At 38.2% G+C, this 23,506-nt stretch overlaps 1 protein-coding gene across 3 annotated transcripts in view; it reads right to left on the bottom strand.

Annotated features, from left to right (window-relative positions):
- TPK1 (thiamin pyrophosphokinase 1) overlaps positions 1-23,506 on the bottom strand; it is a 293,667-nt gene that overhangs the window by 84,117 nt on the left and 186,044 nt on the right. For all 3 annotated transcript variants that reach the window (XM_069859754.1, XM_069859753.1, XM_069859755.1), the window contains one exon: positions 19,208-19,354. In XM_069859754.1, the coding sequence (XP_069715855.1) occupies positions 19,208-19,354 (147 nt within the window). The remainder of the gene's footprint in view (positions 1-19,207; positions 19,355-23,506) is intronic.

Below are 23,506 nucleotides of genomic sequence, written 5' to 3'. Positions count from 1 at the left end.
GAACCAAATAGAATTTTTGAATTGTAATGTTATATGGACAGGATATTTACATAAAGGCATGATACACTATTCTATCTGCAACACTCTTTTCCCATTCATTTCTGCACCACACTCAGGCCTATAAAAATTCCTTTAAGAGTTTATTCATATAATTTAGAAACATAGAAACTGCCACAACGGAACTGTTCATTTGCCAGAAACAGGTGCTTACCTACAATATACCATATATTACCCCATGCAGCGGTACAGGCTTGGGAAGAGTGGCTTGAAAGCTGCCTGCCAGAGAAGGACCTGGGGGTACTGGTTGACAGATGACTGAATGAGAGCCAGCAGTGTGCCCAGGTGGTCAAGAACACCAAAAGCATCTTGGCCTGTCTCTGAAACAGTGTGGCCATCAGGACCAGGGAAGCAATTGTACCCCCTGTAGTCAGCATTGAGCGCACCCTTAGCAAGTTTGCGGATGACACTAGGCTGGATGGAAGTGTCCATCTGCTGGAGGGCATGGAGGCCCCAAAGGGATCTGAACAGGCTGGACCACTGGGCTGAGACCAATGGCATGAGGTTTAACAAGGCCAAATGCCGGGTCCTGCACTTGGGACACAATAACCCTGTGCAGTGCTACAGACCAGAAGAAGTCTGTCTGGAAAGCTGCCTGGAGGAGAGGGACCTGGGGGTGTTGGTTGACAGCTGACTGAACATGAGCCACCAGTGTGCCGAGGTGACCAAGAAGGCCAATGATATCCTGGCTTGTATCAGAAATGACGTAATCAGCAGGTCCAGGGAGGTTATTCGCCCTCTGTACTTGGCACTGGTGAGACTGCTCCTCGAATACCGTGTTCAGTTTTGGGCCTCTCACTACAAGAAGTACATTGAGATGCTACAGCGTGTCCAGAGAAAGGCAACGAAGCTGGTGAAGGGGCTGGAGAACAAGTCTTATGAGAGTCAGCTGGGGGGACTGATATAGTTTAGTCTGTAGAGAAGGAGACCTTATCGCTGCCTACAACTACCTGAAAGGAAGTTGTAGCTAGGTGGGTTTTGGTCTCTTCTCCCAAGTAACAAGTGATAGGATGAGAGAAACGGTCTTAAGTTGTACCAGGGGAGGTTGAGATTAGACATCAGGAAAGCTTTCTTCACTGAAGGGCTTATCAGGCACTGGAACAGCTGCCCAGGGAGGTGGTTGAGTCACCATCCCTGGAGGTGTTTAAAAGATGGGTAGATGATGTGCTCAAGGATATGGTTCAGCAGTGGACATGTATGTTTGGACTCAATGATCTTAAAGGTCTTTTCCAACCAAATGATTCTGTGATTCCATGATATGTATAAAGCATCTCACACTCCTATGCACTGCTGTCAAATCCTACCAGACATATAATCCATACATAAGCACACAAAGCATAGATTTCCCACACCTTTAATCTCTCCTTTACGCCTTCATTTCTCCTTTATATTTACCTTTGTTCACTTCCCATTCTATTTTTACTTTCTTTACCCTCTGAATATTTTTTGTGCGTCCTCTACGTCAAGCAGAATGTCCTGAGAGCAACATGAGTTAAATTATGCTTGAATTTAGCTATTCATACTGCGCTAAGCATATGGCTTTCAAGCCTACACAAAGCCCTCTTATTGGCAAATAATAGAACAGCACAATGGCCTTGGACTAAGCCTCCAATTTCACCTCTCCAGAACCTGGAGAAAGTTCAGATCTAACCTGACCTTCCCTAATCAGGACCATACAAGTACAAGTAAAACCCATCACATTTTAGACAAGAGTTACATAAGAAAGGTATGAATTTCCAACAAATACATTAAGAATGAAGAAAAATGAGACATGCATACGAGGGACAAACACGCAAGTAATCTGAAAAATGTAGGGCTTTTTCTTGACTACTCAGAGTGCTAACGATGCCAGTAAGACTTGTTAATCTAACGCATCTCCATGCAATATTTTTCAGCTCGGCATAACATCTTGACAGGACTTTTAAGACCTTAAACTTTAATGAACATGGAAGCAACAATAAGAATGCATAACGTATGCAGTGTGTATTTGGTGCCTAATAGGATGTTTTTCTACCAGAATGTGTTCTGCCTGTAAACTCCCAAACTGTGGCTGGGCAATCTAATTAACTCACAAATGCTCTTCAACTCATAGTATGAAAGTCCACATGGTTTAATTACTTGTGTACACACAAATACACCTGTTACATCCTACCCATCATAAATATCAATTGCGAAAGAAATAAGGAGTCAAACATCCTCATCCATTCTCAAAAGGACAGTAATCTCATTTTCACCATTCAATATGCACACATACAGAAAATGCAGGTGTTTATTTCTATCATTTCTAATATAGTAAATTAAACCAAGGAGGGGTTAGCAACCCCATGTGATAGCAGGGTTCAGGTAGCCTTTTAAGAAATTAACTCTGGCAAATGAGGCCCTGTTCCCCTGGTGAACTGCATTCTTCTGGGCAGCACAATTACACAAGTGTCTTAGAGAAGTGTAGGATGGACAGAAAAGTTTGGACAGAGCTAAATATTCTCCCTTCTTTTTCCAATTAGCTTTGTCATAAACACATGCACTTTCCTGCTGACGCATAAAACATGTCTGTAAAGTCTAAGCAATGCATGAGATACAAAAAGTCTTAAACACTGCACAGCTAAATCTTTTTAAAATTCCACTGAAAGCAGCACACACAATCTCAAAGTTGTGCATGTATTTCTTGAATAGATGTCTCTGGGATATTCCTGTTGTACAGCAAATGTTATATTCATTTTTCCTTTTAAAAACCAGATACAGGTAGACATCTGGAGAAGGCTCTAAGTGTTTTAATTGTGTTACTTTGCATTTTAGAAGAACATGCATCTTTGCACTTCTGTCTAGATGAAAGCTGTGTTTTAAAATACTTATTTAGTTTTTATCTAATTTATCTTAATATCATAAAAAAGAAACATCCGTTTGAACCAGCACAAACATAAATCAGTTCAAATAGAGTAGCCTTCAAGTAATTTCCAACAGATAACATTATATTGCTTTTTCTCCCCCATAATAATAAAAAATCAGCACAAAACACTGGCCCTAGACGGCTTATAAGCATATTCTTTCCATATATCCATCATATTCCTGAGAGCATAACAGTTATAACAACATGGTTAATAACTTCCTCTTCAAAACTCACATTCCATTTTTAAGAACATATTATAAGTCTTAATGAAACTGAGAAAAATGTTCTTTACTGGATAAAACTCAGTTTCTGGAACTATGCAATTTTCTCCAGGTATGTAAGGACACATTCTCACAACAGAAAAAAAATGGAGGAATTTTGGAAGGGGAAAAGACCTACAGTTAGTGAATCTTGCTTTTTAATCCATGACTAAATTTATCATTGTGATTTATTTATAGTTACAAACACAGACCTACAATCTTTAAAACAAGCTATTCTTGTTGTATATTACACAATGTATCATGTTTAAGTGATACTTCTTCATCGAAATCATGTCAGCTACTGTGAGATGAAATTACTTCCGAGAAGCTGCATCTTTTACTCTAGCTTTGGCCCTCACTTATTTTGACCATGGCCCATGATTGCTGTGACTTTTCCCATGATTTTTCAAAAATCTGATTAGAAATAATCACAGACAGCACAGTATTTATACAGGGTGGTGCATGATCTATGCACTAAGATTCAACCAGAATATAGTGGTGAATATTTGCACTTATTTAATATAAATTCAAAACCAAGCAACAAAGCAAGGAATTGTCAAGAATGATTTCCTTTTTATCCAATAAAACAAACAGAGAAGAAGGTTCTTTAATTTTGTCCCCTCCATGAATAAACACTGCTTTGGGGAGCAGTCAACACCAGAAGCAAAGTGAATATAAGTGCTTGAGTGCGTGTGTGTAGGGAGAAACTATTGTATTAACATTATGTAAAAGAATGCAGGAAACCCACTGCATTCAAACATTGATTGGGCAGTGTTTCTCTGAAGTTCCACCTGAACTGGGATGGCTGATACCCCTGTGGTCACCTCAGGAGTTACTGCAGCTTCTGCTGAAGTCCAAGCAAGGAACAACTTGGATCCTCTGAAGACCAGGCACAGGTGAGACTTGCAACAAGTAATTCTGCTATGATCTTGAGTTCATTTCAATCCCCTTTTTGATCTAACGTGGAGCAAGATTATGAGCATCTCTTATCGTTTTCCATAAACAATACAATAGGACAATAAACACTTCACATTTTTATCCCAGTAGATAATTACCATATCCATACTCTTTTAGTACTTTGTATAATTTATTTCATCCTGTCCTCTTGCCTGTCTAAAGTTCATAGCACTTTCCTCTTCAGTCCTTATACAAACTGCAAGATCTGCATTGTCTTTTTCTTCTCTTTGCGTCTTTACACAAATTTCACTCCTGGAGTGCAAATGCTTTCCCTCCACTTCCAAAGCTATTACCTAACTTGGCCTAGATTACAAACCTAAGCCAACACTTAAAAATCTTCCTCTGCCTTCCCTCCATAAAAGGACAGACATGATTCTTATTTTCTCTTAGTATATTCAAGTCTCTTCCTTTGCACTGAACATGTACTTTATTTGACATATGTACATGAAGAATCTTAATTTCAGAGAAAAAAAAAGATAAAGAAATGTATGCTGATTCTAGACAACTGTGGTGAATAAACATTCAAATTCTGCATTTTAAAAATAATTTCAAGAAATTTGCCCTCTCTGAAAATATAGGTCAGCAGCTCTTCAGAGAGAGGAAAGAATCAATTACTCGCTTAGGGATTTATACAACATCTACTGTTAGAGATTAGTTTGGATAAGAAAGGGGGAAAATGTGCCTGTCAATCCATCCACAAAAGTTTATCTGACTACATAGTAAAGGAGCAGCAATAAATTGCTATGCTTGAGTAGGCTGTGTTCATGACAGCTCATTGGACTGGGACATGATATATGAATTTCCTAGAAACCTTACAGAATGAGAACAAATCTTGCTGTAAGCTTTGTTATGTGATATCCTAGGATTTTCTTTTGCTTAGTTGCCTACGAAAGACTGTGATAGCTGTAGTCATTTCCCCTTCTGCATTGCTAACCTACACATCCCTAATGCATTAAAAAAGGCAGCAGGGAACAAACATCCATCTTCTAATGTCTCCTGTGAAGTGCTTTGTGCTAAGAGAATCAAAATAGAACTTGTAATATTCTGATGAGGTGAAAAATGTTCTATTGGATGGCACAATGCTCATTCATGCACAGGGGCAGAAAGCCAAAAGATTTTAAAAAGTAGAAATTATTACTTCTAATAATTGCCTGCCACATTCTGACTATCTCTTCTTTTCTTTTCTTCTGTGGATATGCTTTTCATTAGAAGTAATCAGCCAGTTTTATAATGGGCATATGTATATGTATATGTGTATATTTGGCCAATCTAAGCCATGACATTCGTGGGTTCAGATGTGAGATTTGTTTCCCATGCTTCTTAAGAACTGAGATTAATTAATTTATACTTATAGAGATTCTTCACAATTTCTCCTAAGGAAGTTATGATGAATTTTTGACTAATAAAGAAAGCTAAGCATTTATGATTTTTCTGAGAGTATTAAGTACTTTCAACAAAAACCTCCATCATCTCTAAAGGTCACTCCTAATAAAGTCACAAGCACCAAGAAGTGGGACAAAAGGTCCCAGTTGACAGGTCACTGGAGATAGAAACCCTGGAAACCGGATTAAATTTTCAATATGGTATTGACTCCCTGGGCAAATAATTTCACTTCCTCATACCTTTTTCTCTCTTTCACTGTAATATGAGAGTAATATACCTTGAGACTTAGTGAAAGTGTGACATGAGATGTAGTCTGAGATTCACTAATGGAAGATCAGAGCCAATATGAAAAGGTATGTAAGTTATTATTCCTTGTCTTACGGATTCTTCTAAAAATAACTACTTCCACCAAAGGCTCTGTCTGCCAGACACACTTCATGATAAAAATTTTTGAGACTACACATCGCCCTAATAATCGGATTTTAGGTATGTAATCTGAAGGAAAGAAATCATGGTACTGCACTACCTCACTGTAATATAGAACTGTACAGACCAGTATCAAGCATGTCTAAGCACTAGGCTTACTTGCCTATTTACTTCACCACCATTTTCCCCTGCTCCAAGATGACTATGAAGTTGGAATTATCAAAACAATCAGTGAAAAGAAAGCATCTTCAGGTAGGCTCTAGCTGACTCACTATTAGACTGTTATCCCTCAGATGGGGAAAAAATGTCCAATTATAAAATCGGCCTTAAAATCACCTTGCATTACCGGAGCCCTATGGAGAAACACTGCCAAACTTCAAAGAGAGAAGATCTTGTTCTCACTCCCCTAGCTGGAAGTGAAGTTTGCATGGGAGCAACCAGATGCAGGCTCTCGGCAGGAGACACCTCTGGGCTTCCAGAAGGAGACACCAGCAGGGTGTCTTAGCCTGGTTCAGAAACGTGAGCTGCTACCGTCTTTCATGATAAGAGATTTGAACATCATTATGCATAGGTTTCCAAGTGCTACAAAAATGAGCAATTACATTTGCTTCATTATCTGAAGACCATGGCTCAGGTTGACGCTTATAAACGTTGCTGTCCTTGCCATAAAAGCACATAAATTAGGAGGAGGAACATCTCAGCTGCACATTTGAATTGTATTACCAATGTCAGGCAGCTCACCATAGCACTGACAACTATTTCTGACCATTTAGTGCCTTTTAACAGACTACACTAAATAGCTAAAATTGATTCACTTTTCTAGGTAACCTGGAATAAAAAAATGAATGTTTAAGTCGTTCTTAACTCGTTAAGAGTTCTCTAGGAATATATCTGATAGTTCCCATACTGGAAGCATTTAAAAACTTCCCAGACTATTGTTGAATACCTGTTTTCTAAATCAACAGCTTCATAATACCTCCCTAATGAGACACAAAACGCATTTAGTACAGTAACCTGGAACTAGGTTGAAGTACAAAAGAGAATGAAAAAAAGAGAGACATTCAGGAAGGGCATTCCTATTCCCCTATTCCTATACTATAACAGAGATTACATGTTGCCCTGATATTTCTGCAGTATCATTGATTGCTTGTGAACAGGTAAGAGGAGATCCATAAGTCACACACATGAAAGACCACGAAGTGACACGGGTTGAACAGCATTAGTAATTCAGTTGATATCATTGAGCTTACAGAAAATTGATAAAATATATGTAATAGAGATGACGAGCTGCTCCCTTTAACTGCACAGGTCCTGAAGCACATCTTCATTTGTGTCATCTGGCAAAATGCAGTAGATGGATTTGTTTATGAGGCGGCTGCTCAAGAGTTCTGCCCATGGCCACCCACCTCATGCAGCAGGAATATACCACCCACTCCACATCCCTCATAGGATTTCAAGAACGAGTGAGTATGGGTGGGTCAAGGCGCCATGCAGTAGCTTGCACAACACACAGAAATAATTCCCCTACAATCCTGAACGGACAGGAAGGTCTGGGACTTTCTGCTTTCAAGTTTCAGCTGATACCCTAGGTACAGTGAATACCTTATCAATTTTATTCCTAGTTCCCAGGTTCTTCTAATATAAAGGAGACAGGCAGCTCCTCCTTAAAGAAATTCACGAAGCTCACAGCTAATGAGGCTTTCTGCCTGTGCCACAGAAGACTAATTCCAGACCTTCAGCTGCTCTCACTTCACTCTGAAGTACCTTCCCAAGTTGAAGAAAAACTGCTGGTGGTTACAAAAAAAAAAAGTTACCTTTTTTTTACCAGAGAGGCTTCCTCTTTTCCCTGCCCTAAAGGAACATGATAGCTGAGAAAAGATTGAACAAGGTGACCTTATTATTAAGAGCCTAAGGAGAGATACCTGCTGCAATGCAGCTTTTGAATGCATATATCTAAATATCTTTAGGTTGCTATGAGGTAGGAAGACCTCAGACTCATAATGCAGGGACATATTTCATTGCCAACACAGTGGTTAGTAGTAGAGAATTCTGCAAGCTAATTATTATTCAATCTGATAATTTATTCTTTTATCAGAATAAAAGGATTCCCCTCTGGGAGTAGCTCCTTCTTCTCCCTCAGGTACCTGACATTGCTGAAATTGAAGGCCATAATTGAATTAACAACGGATAGGAACTTTTAATGAAAATTAACCATGCAGAAGCAGATGTTGATGCAGATAGTCTCTATGAAGCATCACTGCCTGTCATGTGGATGGGAAAATGCAGAGACATCTTAACTTGGAACTATACACCAGATGAGATACTATACTTACATCTGTGGACCACAATTCAATGAAGTGCTTAAGCACATGCTTAGATGTTATTAATCTGCCTTGCCATATGCTTAAATATATTCTGTACTGGTAAGATTACTAGCCAAAAGTTATACACTTTCACACTAGTAGAACTTCCCTGACTGCCAAACCACCTTTGGCAATCTGTGATTTCTTTTGGCATACAAAAAAGCAATGTCTACATTTCTGGCTATAGTAAATAAACTGTTAACGGGAACTACATTTGTGAAAAGGACTTTGTGCATAGGACTGGAACTAATGCTAACCATTTGCAAACTGGCACTGCTGCAATGCTGGCAACACAGACGACCACAGCTCATGCGACTCATGGTTCAAAATGACTCACTTGACTTCCAGGCTTCAAGTTTAGAAAGCATAAAATGAAGGACAGTTGGAAACACAATGCCTACATAAGGTCATTTTCTGGCAACTTCTGAAAGTTTCATGTTCATTTTTTTTTGGAAATACAGTTGGGAGTATGAAATCAGCATGGTGAGCTCTGTCAACAGTTCCTCTTCTCCTCATTATTCCCTTTTGGAAAGCTGTTGTGGAATCTCATCAGACCACTGAATAGGGACTTTTTTCTAGTTTCTGATGGGAATTTGTCCATCACTAGTTTAAAGTCATCTTGTTTTAACAATGTCCTTGAGCTTCAGCACAGCATTTACTTAGTACATTTAGAGACAGTAACAATTTCTCCTTTCAGCACTTCTTCTGAGAGATTACACAAGAGACGAAACCAAATCTCCTTGCAAGGTAACAAAAGCCTGAACAAACGTCAGAGTGAACAGAACTGCTGTTTCCGACCATGGCCACGTAGTCCTCTGTATCAGGATATTCCAGATTCTTCTCAACAGATACTTGTACAATGTCTCTAACACACCTATTCAATCTATCTGCATCTCCATTGGTTTCCCAGAACCACTTAGGTGGGAAGGGGTCTTGGGATGTCATTGAGTGCAGCCTTCCAATGGGGTTTTGAACACTGCCAAGGATGGAGATCCTCTGGACAACCTATTCCTGTATGTAATGATCTTCATAGTAGACATTTTTCCCTTATAGTTACCCAGTTGCTATTAGGATTTCTCCAGGCTGAAGAAGCCCAGCATCCTCAGCCTCTTCTCCATGGGCATATGCTGCAGCCCCCAGTCATCTTGGTGATCCTCTACTGAACCTGCCGCTTTGACATTCAGAGCTGTCTCCCACGGGATCATTTCTACCGTGAACTGCTCGTTCCCCAAAAGGGCCATGACTCTTTTCTTACTTGCCTATGTTTCCCAAAGAGTTATTATCTCCCTACCATCACTGAGTAAAACACTACCTATGCTTGCATATAGGTTCATCTTTGCCTATAGAGCTCTGTGGTCTGTCTTGATTTACTTCGGATTTTCTTTGGCAGTGTCACTGGTGTCCACATACATGAGTAGCAAAACGTAACAGTCCAAGGGTCAGACAAGCCTTAGTAGTCTCTCCACAATATCCTGGATGCCCTTGCCAAGCAACACAACTCTTGTGAAAGCATGGCTGGTCAGCAGATGGGTGCTTTTGTCTCCTGCAGCAGGGTCCCTCTAATCACTGTTACTGGCTGCTTCCAGCTGCTGCTAATGCTCAGATGGTTCTCTCAGGAGCCTGTTCCCTTTCATCGGCTATTAGGGCACTGCACCAATTCTGTAAATTTAGATCTGAGGAGCCTTTCTCCTGCTGCCTAGTCACAAGCTTCCAGCCTCCTTTTCTGGCTTTAGAAGGAACACATTCAGTCCACATGTCTGGATTTTAGGATTAGAAGTAGGAAGCTCATGCTCCAACTGCACTTCTGGCAAGTATTTTGATTATAGCTGACATGAGAGACACATTGTAGTCTTAAAAAACATCAAAAAACTCAATCTCGGATCATCTCCTCTTGGGATGTTTCATTACAGCAGAGAGACTCTTGAAGTAATGTAACAAGTTGTTACCAATATGAATAAAACTTGGATTGCAAAGTAAATCACTTCCTGTGGCAAGTCTGAATAGTTGTAGCTAAATCTTGTTTATCGGGGTAGTACAGCATTTTCCTTAGAACTCAGATATTGCTAAATATTATCATTCTTCTGCACTGATCCTTTGTTAACAATAAGGATAAATGTAGAAAATCCATACATTGCCGCCATTGCCCTGGCAGATACAGAAATAACAATGACATTGTAAGGGACTGAAGAAGCCTAAGCAATTTCATGAAGGAATTGAATTTAAGAGATACCATATTTTAAAATATAACTGAGGCCAAAATATGGATGCTCACCTTCTGCAACTTCAGCAAATGCCAGTACTCAGCTGTGAGCAAAAAGGATAATATTTAAGTTTTCCCCTAAAGGAATCTATCAATGCTTCAGGCTTGGTGAACCATTAAGTATTTAGCATTCTGATTTTTTTTTTGTAGTAGATAATAATTTATCTTCTACTATCACTTCAGTTTTTACTGCCATTTACATTCAGTCTAGGAACAACAATATTGATTTTCCCTGCTATATTTTTAATCGTACACAAGAAAATGTTTTCCAAGCATTCATTTCCTTTCCGGAGGAGGCTCTGTCATATTACTGCTTCTGGTACCTGTCAGGTTCCCTACAGAACTTTCTGTAATGGAAGGGAGGGAGTGAAAAACATCCCATACCCCCAAACCATCACTGAATGCTGTTTAATACTGAAAGAGGAAAGTTCTTACTACATAACTTTGGTGAAATTCACCTCAAGCAAGGCAATAAGATGCAGAGAGACAGTGTCAAGTAGTGGGTGAAACAGAATCCTGGAACTTGAGAAACGTGGGCTAAAACAACAAAACTAATGAAGAGTTTTAACTCAGCAATCACATAAGGCAATGAATAGGTTGCTGCAGTAGACATCATGCCAATAGTTTCCAATAGTACACAGGTGAGGCCCCTTTGGTCATTGGTACAACTGCAGAATCAATAGGAAATATTGCAAGACTAAGAGGAATAGATAGATCCAGAAGGACAAAAGAGTATCAATGAATTAATGCTTCATAGCATACAATATTAACTGCTGGGAGGAGACCAATGCTGGGAAAAATCTGCCAAACAACAGTGGCTGCTTAAGTTAAAACAAGAATATTTTTCACAAAATTAACCTAAAAAAAAAAGAAATCCTGATGCACTAAGAAAAGACAGTTGATGGTATCCAAACAAATCCAGGGAGAAGGAGGGTGGAAGGAAAGAGGAAGAAACAGGATTAGAAGGAAAAAATAAGATCTTGCTGTATGATGATTAATTAGTAAAGGGAGTAGCCTCCAATCAGGCAACTCACAGAAAATGTTCATAATTATTGCTCTAAGTCCCCTTAGTCCTTTATATCTAATGGTTAACCTTGAAACTTCAAAACATTGTATTACTCCCTCTAAGTGTCAGGTGATAGACAAATATTTTAAACCACAGCAATAATCATAAAAATACCACAAAATCCATCTGTAAAACACTAGTCTATGACACCTTCATACAGACAAGCGTTAGAATATTTTTTCTTTCATAAAGTATAAAAATATGGCACCTTATGGAAAGCTTATTAAATTATGTACAAAGTATTTAATTCCGTTGAGCAAATTTGGACATTGACACTCTTTTAAAAAGCTTGGGAATTCTTTAGCTTGCTACAAAATCCCCATGTAGGATAAAAGTGCTACCTGGAAGCAAAACTGAACAAAACTAAAATAAACACACACATGCAAGCACAATCCTGCTTTGTCTTGTTTAGTTACAGAACAAAGATTAACAGAAAACACAGTAAGTAAAAATACTGCTCGTCTTCCTTAGCTCACCACTATCACCACAATTGAAGAAAATTTTACCAGCTTCCCATTGACCTCAGTTTAAGCATCAGCTCCTACCAATGAGAAAACGTCAAAGACAAACGTTCTGGGTGATCATTTAACATAAAGCAGGCAACTTGTGCATGAGGAAAATTGTTTTACACTATAGAAAAAAGAAAGAAGTTTGTTATGGGTGGGGATGAAAAGAAGGATTAAGACTTCAAAGAAAACACAAGTAATTGACAGGTTTTGGGAAAAAAACCCCACATCTCTAAGAAAACTAGCTTTGTAACAGAAAACTTATCCTGGTTTCCATAAAGCAGCAAAATAAATATTATCATATTAAAAAGATCATATTACAACAGCTAGGGGACACAACAGAGAGCAGGAACCTTATTGGAAGAGTTTTATTTAAGATTAAGATTCTCTTAGACGATCACCCATCAGCTGCTGTAGCAACTAATTAAAAATCTTGAGAGCAGAACCACTGAAAGCTACCAAACACTAGATATTGATTCAGAAGCAAACTGGATGACTCCAGAATTCGGAAATACATAAGTAATCCAATTAGACACCTTACACCATTTCTTGCAGACAACCATTAAGACACGTATTTAAAAACAGCTGTGTGATTAACTGTCCTGCTATAGAGTATTACTTAATTCTTAAGAGTTGTGAGCAGATGAAAATCTCATTTGGTAAAGACTATACTTTTGTAGTTTGCAATGATAGTTTGGTATTATACTTCCCTCTCTAAAAGAGAAGTTTGGGGTTTTTTTTAAAGCTGTTACCTGCAAGCTAACAAATTAACTTATGAACTTGTTGTAATCTGTCTAAGTAAAGGTCCAACCCAGACCATTCTATAATTCTATGACGAGACTTACAGCAAAAAATATTTTCCATATATCTTCATTACACAGTAGTAATCTGTAATTATTAGACGGCATGCTCTGCAAAAAAACCTAAAACTCCATAAAAAACCCCACATAATTCCAGATAGTTCACAAAGCTAATGCAGACTCCACTTTTAACTGATGCTAAATAAACTGCTTGAAAGGATACAGTGTTTCAAAAGCTGATGATTATTTCTAAGATCCTACATAAGCTTTGTCTATTTCATACTACACATTTGCTTATGCTGGAATAGAGTAAGTTATGAAGAATTCAGCTGTTAGGAGAAAATCCCTCTAAAATTTTCCTTTTGTGGCAATGAGAATCAAGATAGCACATGAAACTGACCCACCTTAAGATGGGATCAACAAAAAATGAATTAAATGTGGATCACTTATACCAGCAAGACACAGAAATCCTGTGGTTAAACATAGAGCAACACCACTTCCCAGACATAAACTACCATGAAATAAACCTGAGTCACTTTGACCTGGAGCCTTTTGAAGGGCCACTTTACACAAACACACTATAAGATGATACAACATGACCACATAAAAATGACTGAATGATCATTAGCACAGATGGATTTTCCCAGGGAAGAAGGAAACCAAAGGCTTTAACTCTAACAGTCTTATTTAAGAACAGAGGTTGAGCTGTAACCAAATCCTCAAAGTTTCTTACCAAAGAAAGAAACTAAGGCAGCTATGCTACCAACACAGCAACTTTTTTTCTGAGAAGCCATTTAAATGTGCTACTGAAGTTCTGGAAGCACAAATCCCCTTTCTTCAAGGGTTTCTATGAAGGAGTCAGCCTCTCAGAGAAGAGCTTGAGTAAAGCTTTCCCACTGCTGATATTTTTGCATTGGCAGTGTTTCTGCCTAGCTGAACAGCTGACATTCTCGTAGAAAAAGTCACAAAAAGATGTATTCATTAAAGAAGAATTAGTTGCATATTTGTTAATTCCATAGATGCTCATTCAAGTGATCTACAGGGAGCCCAAGGCACAGAGGCTCGCTACTTTGTCTGCTACTCTAAGTTCCAATAGTGCTCTTTGACAGCAGATACCGAACAGGAAAGAGCCCTTTAGGACAACAAATATTTTAAGTACTAAATAAAGGTTTAAATTTAAATATTAAATATATGTTTAAATCCTTTCCTTGGCAAACGGGACCTTTTTGCAAGTGTATCTACCTGCAAAATGCAGTAAATAATACAGTAAAATCAGACATTAAACATTGGCCCCAAAATTCCAGATTCCAAGATATCCCCCAGAAGAGGCACACTCACTGAGGATTTTTTCCACTGAGTGTCAGTGCAAGCCAAATCTGCTTCTTATGCTATGAGGTAGTCCAGGACTGAAATTCAAGGAACTGGCTTCTGGCAGAAAACTCAGAAGCTGGAGGTATAAACCCTGAACCTCCCATTAAACTTTACAAGCAGAGACATGAAGCAAATCAAATAACATAGAGAACTGCATAGAGAACTGCAGCAACAAACTCCAAAGTTTCCAGTCTTGAACCTTCCCTCATTTGTATCTATTGCAGTGTCCCCATCTAGGAGCAGATCTCCATGGCTAGTCATTCCACCTGCATCTGTAAAATGTCTCAGGTAACACCCTCTGGACCTCAAGCTAACTGGCACAGCACTGCTTATATGCATGTGATTGTTCCCTCTTGCCTTGAAAACAAGGTGGTACCATCCAAATGCTTATTAAGCAGTTACTGACCTATGTTAACCCCAAACTGTGCCCAGGCACTGTTTGTGAGAATGATAGCTGGCTCCCACCAAAACTGTGCTTGGGACCATGCTGACTAATTAGCTGCATAGCCTACTGTATGGCAATATTTATGTTAATTAAGGGCTTTATTAATGCTGTTGTTACTGTTGCCATATTATGCTCCACCTCGGTGCAGAGCTGAGGATGTAACAGCTTTTGTAAAAAGCTAAACGACCCTCACAGTACCCATTCAGAGAAGGACGTGGAGTTTATCCAATTTACAAACCAGGAGGCTGTGATATCAAAAGACTATACAATTTACTTCTCTGCAATGAACTGGTAGTAAAGAGCCAAGAATAAAGGATAGGGTTCCTGATTCTTATTGCTCATATTTAGCTGCTGGACTACTATCTATGTTGTTAAATTATTCATCATTTCTACAGGGAAGACAGGCACGCACTCGCAAGAAAAGCTGTGTGCAAGAAAAAGGGTTATCAAAGTATTCAGACGCTCTTTCAAAAGAGTTAGCTAACTGACAGAAATATGCTGCTGTAACACATTTTCATGTGTAGGTAGCAATCCTTCTCTACATCCCAGGACTGGAATCCTGCACAGGGAAAACTGAACTGCTCAGTATAATGTAAAAGGCAGGCCTCATTAACTTTTGGACATCTTCTCATTTCTTGGTCATAAATCCTATTACCTTGTATTACAAACTGCCATAAAACCCACAGATAAAAGATAATTTATGCTCAGTGTACAGAAGCTAATGTTTCTGTACTCCTGAGAAGCACACAACCAGAAAATGAGAAAGTATGTATGTGAAACCTTAAGCCATTCATATTGAGCATGGCTAGCATGATAAACATGACTCTAAGGGCCTAATGCTCTTCAGCCAGGGTATATTCTAATAGTAATTGATATTATCAAAATTTCAAGCATCGAATGTATGAACTGTTGCATAAAATATCCTGCTTATAAAGAGCAATTACTCCTTATTAAGAATTCAGGCTTTCCTCCCTCTCCCACTACAGAGAGAAATATGATGGCTATTCAGTATAGTGATAATTCTTCTATTTTATCTTTTTTCTTTTTTTTCTTTAATTCCAAGCATGATACTAGAAAATGCTTCAGAGCAAGCATCACCTCCTGGAATTCTTACACAGTTGCCCTATTTCTGACTCCTAATTAGTGTTGTAGGGCACACAAAAAATAACAGACCTTGGAGTTGGCAAAATCAAAGGCATCTCAATCTCTTCTTTGCTTTTTCTATGAAGCAATTTAAAGTCTTTGGACTTCGGCGCTGATTTTAACTGTGTTGCTTATCTGCTCAAAGAATTGTTTTGCTTTGGTGAAGACTAAGCAAAAGTATCATTAAGTTTAGGCTTCTCATTATTAGCTTTCCCTTCCCATTCAGATGAGAAAAATCCCTTCCCTGACAACTTACAACTTCTGTAGTTACAGACTATGTTTGAGCCCTTCCACAGGTGAACCGTGTTTCATGCCTGCTTTCTTTTCTTAAATGTAGTAATTTGATCTATATTGGAATTCACTTATCTAAATGTAGATACCTACAGTGTATACCTAGATTTCAGTCCACCACCCAAAATCTCCATAGAGTCCATGGAGATAGGTATTTATAGGGTGTAATTTTTCCCACCTTTTTCCTCGTCTCTGCCTCTCAGCATAGTTCATCCTTACAGGTCAGAAAATAATATAAAAGAATTTGCTTCCTTGTAGCTGTCTTCATTTTTTATGCCAAAACATTTCTCCCAATATATTTCAATAAATTGTACTGTCTGTCCATATGGTTCCCAAGAGACGACTTTTAAATGACAATTACCCTTACATTTGTTACTTTGGTCTTTTTATTGGCGGATGAAAAAAGCCTTTGTTCACCTAGTCCTTGCTTAGCAGTCTGCAGTTGATCCCATATTAGGTATTGTCCTTGCTGTCTTATTCTATCACCCTGAAGACTTTTAGCAAGTCTATAAGCCTTTTTTTCTGCAACACTGTGGACCTTTACAAGTGTGTTAAATATTGATATATTTCCTGCTGTACCCCTCTATATCAACATTGTAATAAAGTGAAATAATATATTTCAAATAGATTTTATGATCTACGTACTTGGATATCTGCTCACACAATCCTCCTTTTGGTTTCTGCATCAGTAAGTAAAAATTCAGCACTTCAACTTACTATCTCCCTTTGTATTCCTCCTAGGGTTGTTAATGGGATTAGCAGTCTACCTGCTCTATCCAAGTATTTTAGCCTCTGCCTAGGTACATAGGATAGAGAACAAATACTAGTTTCATGTTATAGTGAGCAGAGGGCTAATGTTATTTGGAAGGAAAAATATAGTTATATTTTGCTTACATATTTTATTCAAAGAATCCAGTAAAGATCAGATTCTTCTGCCCCAATAGAGAAAAGTTTCAGTTCTACATTTTACAGAAAAAGCATGATGCTTTTAACTTTATCATTTGCATTAGCATTTGAATCTCAAAATGTTGCTTTATTTGTTGCACAGTTTCCAGACTTGCATTTCAAAAAGTCAATGGGTCTCCCACTGTGTTCAGCTCCCTCCTACCTTGATTTTAAATTACAAAGGGGAGAGGGGGAAAAAGAGACAATGCTATGATTGTGGCTGTTTACCAGAGGAAAATATCACGCTGAATTCTGTACAAAAAAAAAAAAAAACAAAAAGAGTATTTTCCAAGCATAGGATGCTCATTTCTTCCTGTGTACAAACTACCAACTTGATTTTTATCTATATTATGAAGGATTAATGTTATTATCTGGAGGTACAACGACAGTTGACTGAGGATGCTGACAGTGCCAAGTTTAAGCCAACAATGAAAAGCAATTTTGTGCCAAAGTTAGCATTAAGATTGTTTAAAATGCCTGCCCCCCATATCTGCCCTTTACTTCTCAATGCTAGAAACAGCCTGAAGTTACAGGCGCTAGTTACAGGCAATTAAGTTGCAATGCAACCAGGAAGGGCAGAAAAAAAAAATATCCTGTGGAATCCTCCCTGCCAACAAAAAGTACTGTGCAATGCTTCTTGTAAGGCATTATTAAAAACAGAACATAAAATGTTTCCTGCAAGCCCAAACATTTAAAAATCTGCCATTTAAATGCACAGATCATAATTTTTTTCACGATGCAAAGGGTTTAATTATTTATTGAAGCCTCTTCTGAATGCAACCTTAGGCATGGCATTTTAAAGCTACTTATAGGAAACACGAATGGAAAGAATTAAAACCTCTCCAGTCCAAGTAAGAGTTTTGTAAGCTAAATTGGTCGTCCTCCATCTTATTTCAGCTTTTCAATTTGTTCTTAAAAATACCCTAAAATTAATTTACAGTGGTCAGTGAAGTACTGCACCCACAGATCAATTAAAAGCAAGCTGCTACTTACTTTCAAATTTTAACCACAGTTATCCTTTAGACCTCTTCTCCTCTCAACTCTGCTGTCTCTATCCATTTAGCTGTGCAGCTAATGATCCCAGTCATTCCTCATCGTACTGGGAAACGAACTCCTATGCCTACTGTCTTTCCTGCAGTCACACTGCTTCAAAGTTGTTAATACAGCATCTGCCCCTACAGATTTAAATCTATAATCTCATAAAACCTTATTAATGCTTTTCTCAAATTACAATGAAGCATGTGTGGTGCAGGGTTTTGTCAAATTTGTCTGTGAATGTTATTTATTTTAATGAAATCAGCTTTTCGAGATCAAATGGGAAAGTTAGTTAAGCTTCTGGAAACCCTGACATCAGGATATATCCAAACAACTAAATGTATTGGTGTTAGAGAAGACTCTTTGATGCTTAGATTTGCCTTTAATTTAAATCTTAGAAGGAAAAGCCTAGCAAGATCTTTTGTGTGTCTTGTTTTATGAATCAATAAATGGAATAACGAGACCTGAAAAACCACAAAAAAATACATCTTAAATAAATTCCCTTGCTGATCCTAGCTGGATTCCCATCATAATGAACTGCACCACTCAGACCACATAAGAGCTCAGCCTGATGTGTTTGTCAGGAGCTCCCTCATATCTTCCTTACAGCTTTTTTTGTTTCTCTTACTGCAGACATCCTTATTTCTACAAAACATGCAAAAGGGCTGTGTGCTAAATTTATACTTACTGGAATCTAATTAAAAAGTTTGAAAACTTTACTTTCATTTATAATCAAAATCCTATATTTACCCAAATTCAGCTTTCATAGCTTCCAGATTTCTACATTCCTCCCTTTTAAACAAAGCTATACTGAATAAATTAAACACAATTTTTTTTCAAGGCATGAATGCAAAGCCCATCATTTGCTGTCCACTCTCCTGCAACATATTTTATATTTAGGCTATGACCCTATAGCCACAAGTAAGAAAATGAGCATTTAATGGTGCAAGAGCTACAGGATCAGGGTGGGTGGGAAGGTCAGTTTTATTATGAAATAACGTTTAACAACACTTACAGGTTGAAGCAGGTAAATCAGCGAGCACTCCTGGATAACTATCACTGGAAAAGGAGTGATAGTTGTTGCATGAAAAAGTGTTTCCACTGATGCCATTATCTGGTCAAAGCGTCCTCCAAGTCCTCCCAAAGTCACAATCAAATCAATCTAAAAGATAAAGCAAAAACAGTCACCAACAAAACTTTCAGGCATCATCTCTAGACACTGAAAATCAACAATAAAATCACTCTGGGGAAAAAAAAAAAAGAAAAAATAACTACTGACTATACAAAAGCAAATGTCAAATACAGTTATTTACTCCCATTACCGAAAAATACCATTATGCAATTTTTGAGGCTGAGTTTAAAGCTCAGTAAATTCATGGTCAACATGTGGTACTTCTGAAAAGGACATAACCATTCTCCCTAAAATATATGCCAGTCATTGCAGGTACTTATCCATCTGCCTTGAATACATAAACCTCCACACTTAAGCTCCTCAGCTAAGTGTGGTACATCCAACCCTTAGTATCTTTCATCCCCAGATCTTGCCATCATTTCAGTATTATCCTCACAGTTTACAGGGTGAATAAAGGAAATTTCAGGCTAGGGCCATTGTATGTCATTCTTGTTCCTGACACACAGGACTTTAGTGTACAAGCAATCCCACTCAAAGGCTGGGTCTACTCAAGGTTAAATGTACTACCGAAGTAGGAGGTTTCATCCCAAGTCATTCCCCAGATCTCAGGGACAGGAACAGGAGCACTCTCCTGTCCCAGTCCCAGACCTGCAGAGAGCGCTGCCTGACTGCTTGCGTTAGGCTGTGGAGTTGGACTGCTACTGCTTAATTCTCTCACACTCTATCAAGCCTCTGAACATTTTATTTCCCATAAGCTGAAAGGGAGTATTTAAAAACCTTGGTTAAGAGCTTTTGGGCCCTCAGATAAAAGGTCACTGAGTGCAAAGTATTATTATTATTATTACTTCAATAATGTGGATCAGTTACATTCAGTAATTGAATTTTAAAAAGCTACCAATGAGTAAGTCATATCTAGACCCCTAACACACTGAAGCTCCAAAGTCTTTAGAAGCTTCCTTGAAAATGGTCATCTGGTGAAGTTTCCAAGTTTATAAGGCTTAAGTCTAGGGCTATTGTAATTACATGAAGTTTTACTCAACCCAGGAGCCACATAATAGTGCTCTGTGTATCTGGAATTATGTATTAATAGCATCAATTTCTATTTTTATTATCAGGGTGAGGGCTTTATGTTTCTGCTAAATAGTGGTTTGCATGGGAATTAATCTCTTTTCCTTTTGGTGAAGAATTATACTATCTTTTTCATCACCACCAGGAAAATACTTAAGAAGCCAGAATGGATCAATGTAACACATTATATTAACAGCAAACACTGAAACAAGAAAACTATTCTTGTACTGCAGACAGCGTGTATTTTCCGTGCAGATTACAGATCACAAAGACCTAACATACAGCCAATAGAATAGAAAAAAAATATCCTTAAACAGAAGATAAAACAGCAAAAGGTAAAAAGCATGTGTTCCCTGCAAAGCCATAATACATTTTCTATTTTATTGATTCTAGTGTAGAAACAAACTGCTTTTGTTTGACTGGCAATGACTGTGATTTAAAAGGGTGGATCAATTCTCTGAAAATACTGCTACTAAAATGACCCATCAACAACAGTTCCCTACCAAACAACTAGCAGTAAAAATGATCCCCATCCTGTGAGAAACACTCATGATTCAAACAGGTAAACTGAGGCATGCATCTTGTGAAGCAGCATTATTTATTTGTTTATTTGTAACTGCAATCATGGGAGTGACTCCCTCTGGCAAGAAGGAAAATGCTCAACTTTGTCAAAAAATAGAGATTTTTCTTACTGTTTCTCTCAAGGCAAGACCACCCTCTTCCCAAATTTACAACCTATCCCAAAGCTATTACAAGGCAGTTACTAGCCTAATTTTTACATATTAAATTTGTTACCCAATCTGTTGTTTGTAAGTGTATATATATATATATTTATTCCTAAGCATATCTTGTGCTGTACCAGAATGGTATCAAAAGATAATATTTCTTACATTATCTTATATATTTCTTTTCTCCAAACTACTTATTCAGCCATTTCTTAGTGGAAAAACAGCTTATGCAATCATATTTTGCAAGAGTGTTCTAAGTTCAGTCCTGCAAAGCCTCCATCTTAATGCCAAAGCTTCCATTTTGTAAAAGCACAAGCAGCCTAACTCTCACAATCCCAACAGAGAAAAATCTGCTACATTAACCTGGAACCACAGTGAAGTTAAGGTGGCTTTGCAAATGATCAGGATCCCCATGTATGTTGTGCTTCTTGTGAGTGATGGCACTGAAGCTTAAATATTAGCCTGGCCTTCAAAAAGCTGAATAACTATGCTAGAGTTTCTTGGTATATATGTCTCACTATAAACAAACTTGTTTGTTTGGGCTTTGATGTTTTCTGCAGTTTAAAGGGCCTTGGGCAGCCTGATCTAGTGGGACATGTCCCTGCTCATCGCAGCGGGGGGTTGTAACTATATGATCTTTAAGGTCTCTTCCAACCCAAACTATTCTAAGATTCTGTGATTTAGTAGTGGACAGGTACGGTTGGACTCAATGATCTCAAAGGTCTTTTCCAACCTAGCAATTCTATGATTCTATGATCTATGATAATGGAGGAAGCAGAGTTCCTGCTGTTTCCTAATTAAAATGATGCAATAACATTCTGAATGTGTCCTGCTTCCCTTGTAAAACTGTTGATCTGCCAAAAAAGTCCTTCTCAGTTATTCACACACATGGACTTATCATGAAGTACAGGACCTATATGAAACAATAAAGTACTCATTGACTGCATTTTTTTGCAACAGAGATTGCCAGAGTACTGCAAGTTGAAGAAATGCAGAAACATTTTTGTATTTTAAAGGATGACAGAAGTCATTCCCAAGTCCTTCTACACTGTTGCAATAGCAACAGTGCAGTGATCTTGTGGACTAGTGTCCAAAAAGTAAGGGAATAAAACCAATCCAGTGTGAAGCAGATCTGTTGAAAAGGCATTCGTAAAACAGAAGTTGGAGGTTGGGAGAAGGGTAATAAAGATATCTGAAAAGAGAATGTAGCTATTATTTAGGTTTTGCATGGCTTATGAAAATGAAAAGTACGAATATGTGACAGGTATGCAAACAAATCCAGCTGGAGTATGAGAGGAGCAGGGAGAGAAAAGAGCTAAAATTCTGCACTTCTGTGACGGCTGACAATCCTGCCTTTCACTGCATAGTCTTGGCAGCAGTGACAGGCATCCAGACATTGTAAGATTTTTAAAGCCTCTACTAGAAGGCCTAAGTATACACACTTTGTTTATTTAACAAGAACACAAGAGTGTCACAGAAGTCTCAAGAGCCTTTTCATCCTAAAGCTATTCCCTCTGTTAAAAAAACCCACCAAACCAACAAACAAAAAAAACACCCCACAACACAGAAATCATAACCTAACAAAACAATCGGTTCCTTCCCTGCAATCATTGCTCTGCCAAGCGCTTAAGAAAATGGATATGCCATGAAAGCACATACATGACTCTTGGTCATTCCAGAACCCAAGACAAAGTGAATATCATAGCACAGGGCATTTATATAATCCCACATTTCAGACAGGGAGGGCCATTCATTTTTCTACTATGATTTCCTGTGTAACACAGGCTACAGAATTATACTGTTACTGCTAATCAGCCCAGCACTTGACTAACACACTGTACTTCAAATGAAATGTCCATGCTTCACTCAAATGTCCTGTCACCCATCCCCTTACACAATTTGTTTTCACACTGTGCCATTCATTTCCTGAAAAGAAGAGATATAAAATCCTAAATAACTACAAAGAAAAAGCTTACATCATTGCAGGAACAGCATAGAAGGCACTGTATTCCCTTAGACTATCTATAACCTGACTGAAACATATTGCATCTTTAAAGGTGATTGAGCTTTCATTTATAAAAAGGCGAAGATCTAAGGGTGGGTTTCAGTCATCTTTAAGTGATATACTTACACATCAGTATCTCCTGAAGGAGTTCTAGGAGTCACTACCAAACAGTAGGGCAGTTAAAGAGAGAAGGGAAGGACAAAGAAAGACTTTGTACTGGCAATGCAGGGATGTATTTCTTCCTTGTCCCCTAAGTTGTAATTAGAGGGTACAGTAACCAAAGGGAACTGAGGCTGCCACCACATCAGAATACAGACACTCAGCTTCTTGTTTCCACTCTCACAGAGACTACTGAAATGGACAACTTGACATGAACTGTTT

The sequence above is a fragment of the Phaenicophaeus curvirostris genome, chromosome 6 (assembly GCF_032191515.1).
Source record: "Phaenicophaeus curvirostris isolate KB17595 chromosome 6, BPBGC_Pcur_1.0, whole genome shotgun sequence".
NCBI lineage: Eukaryota > Metazoa > Chordata > Aves > Cuculiformes > Cuculidae > Phaenicophaeus > Phaenicophaeus curvirostris.
Note: the sequence above shows the minus strand (reverse complement) of the source record. Positions and strands in the feature narration are given on the sequence as shown.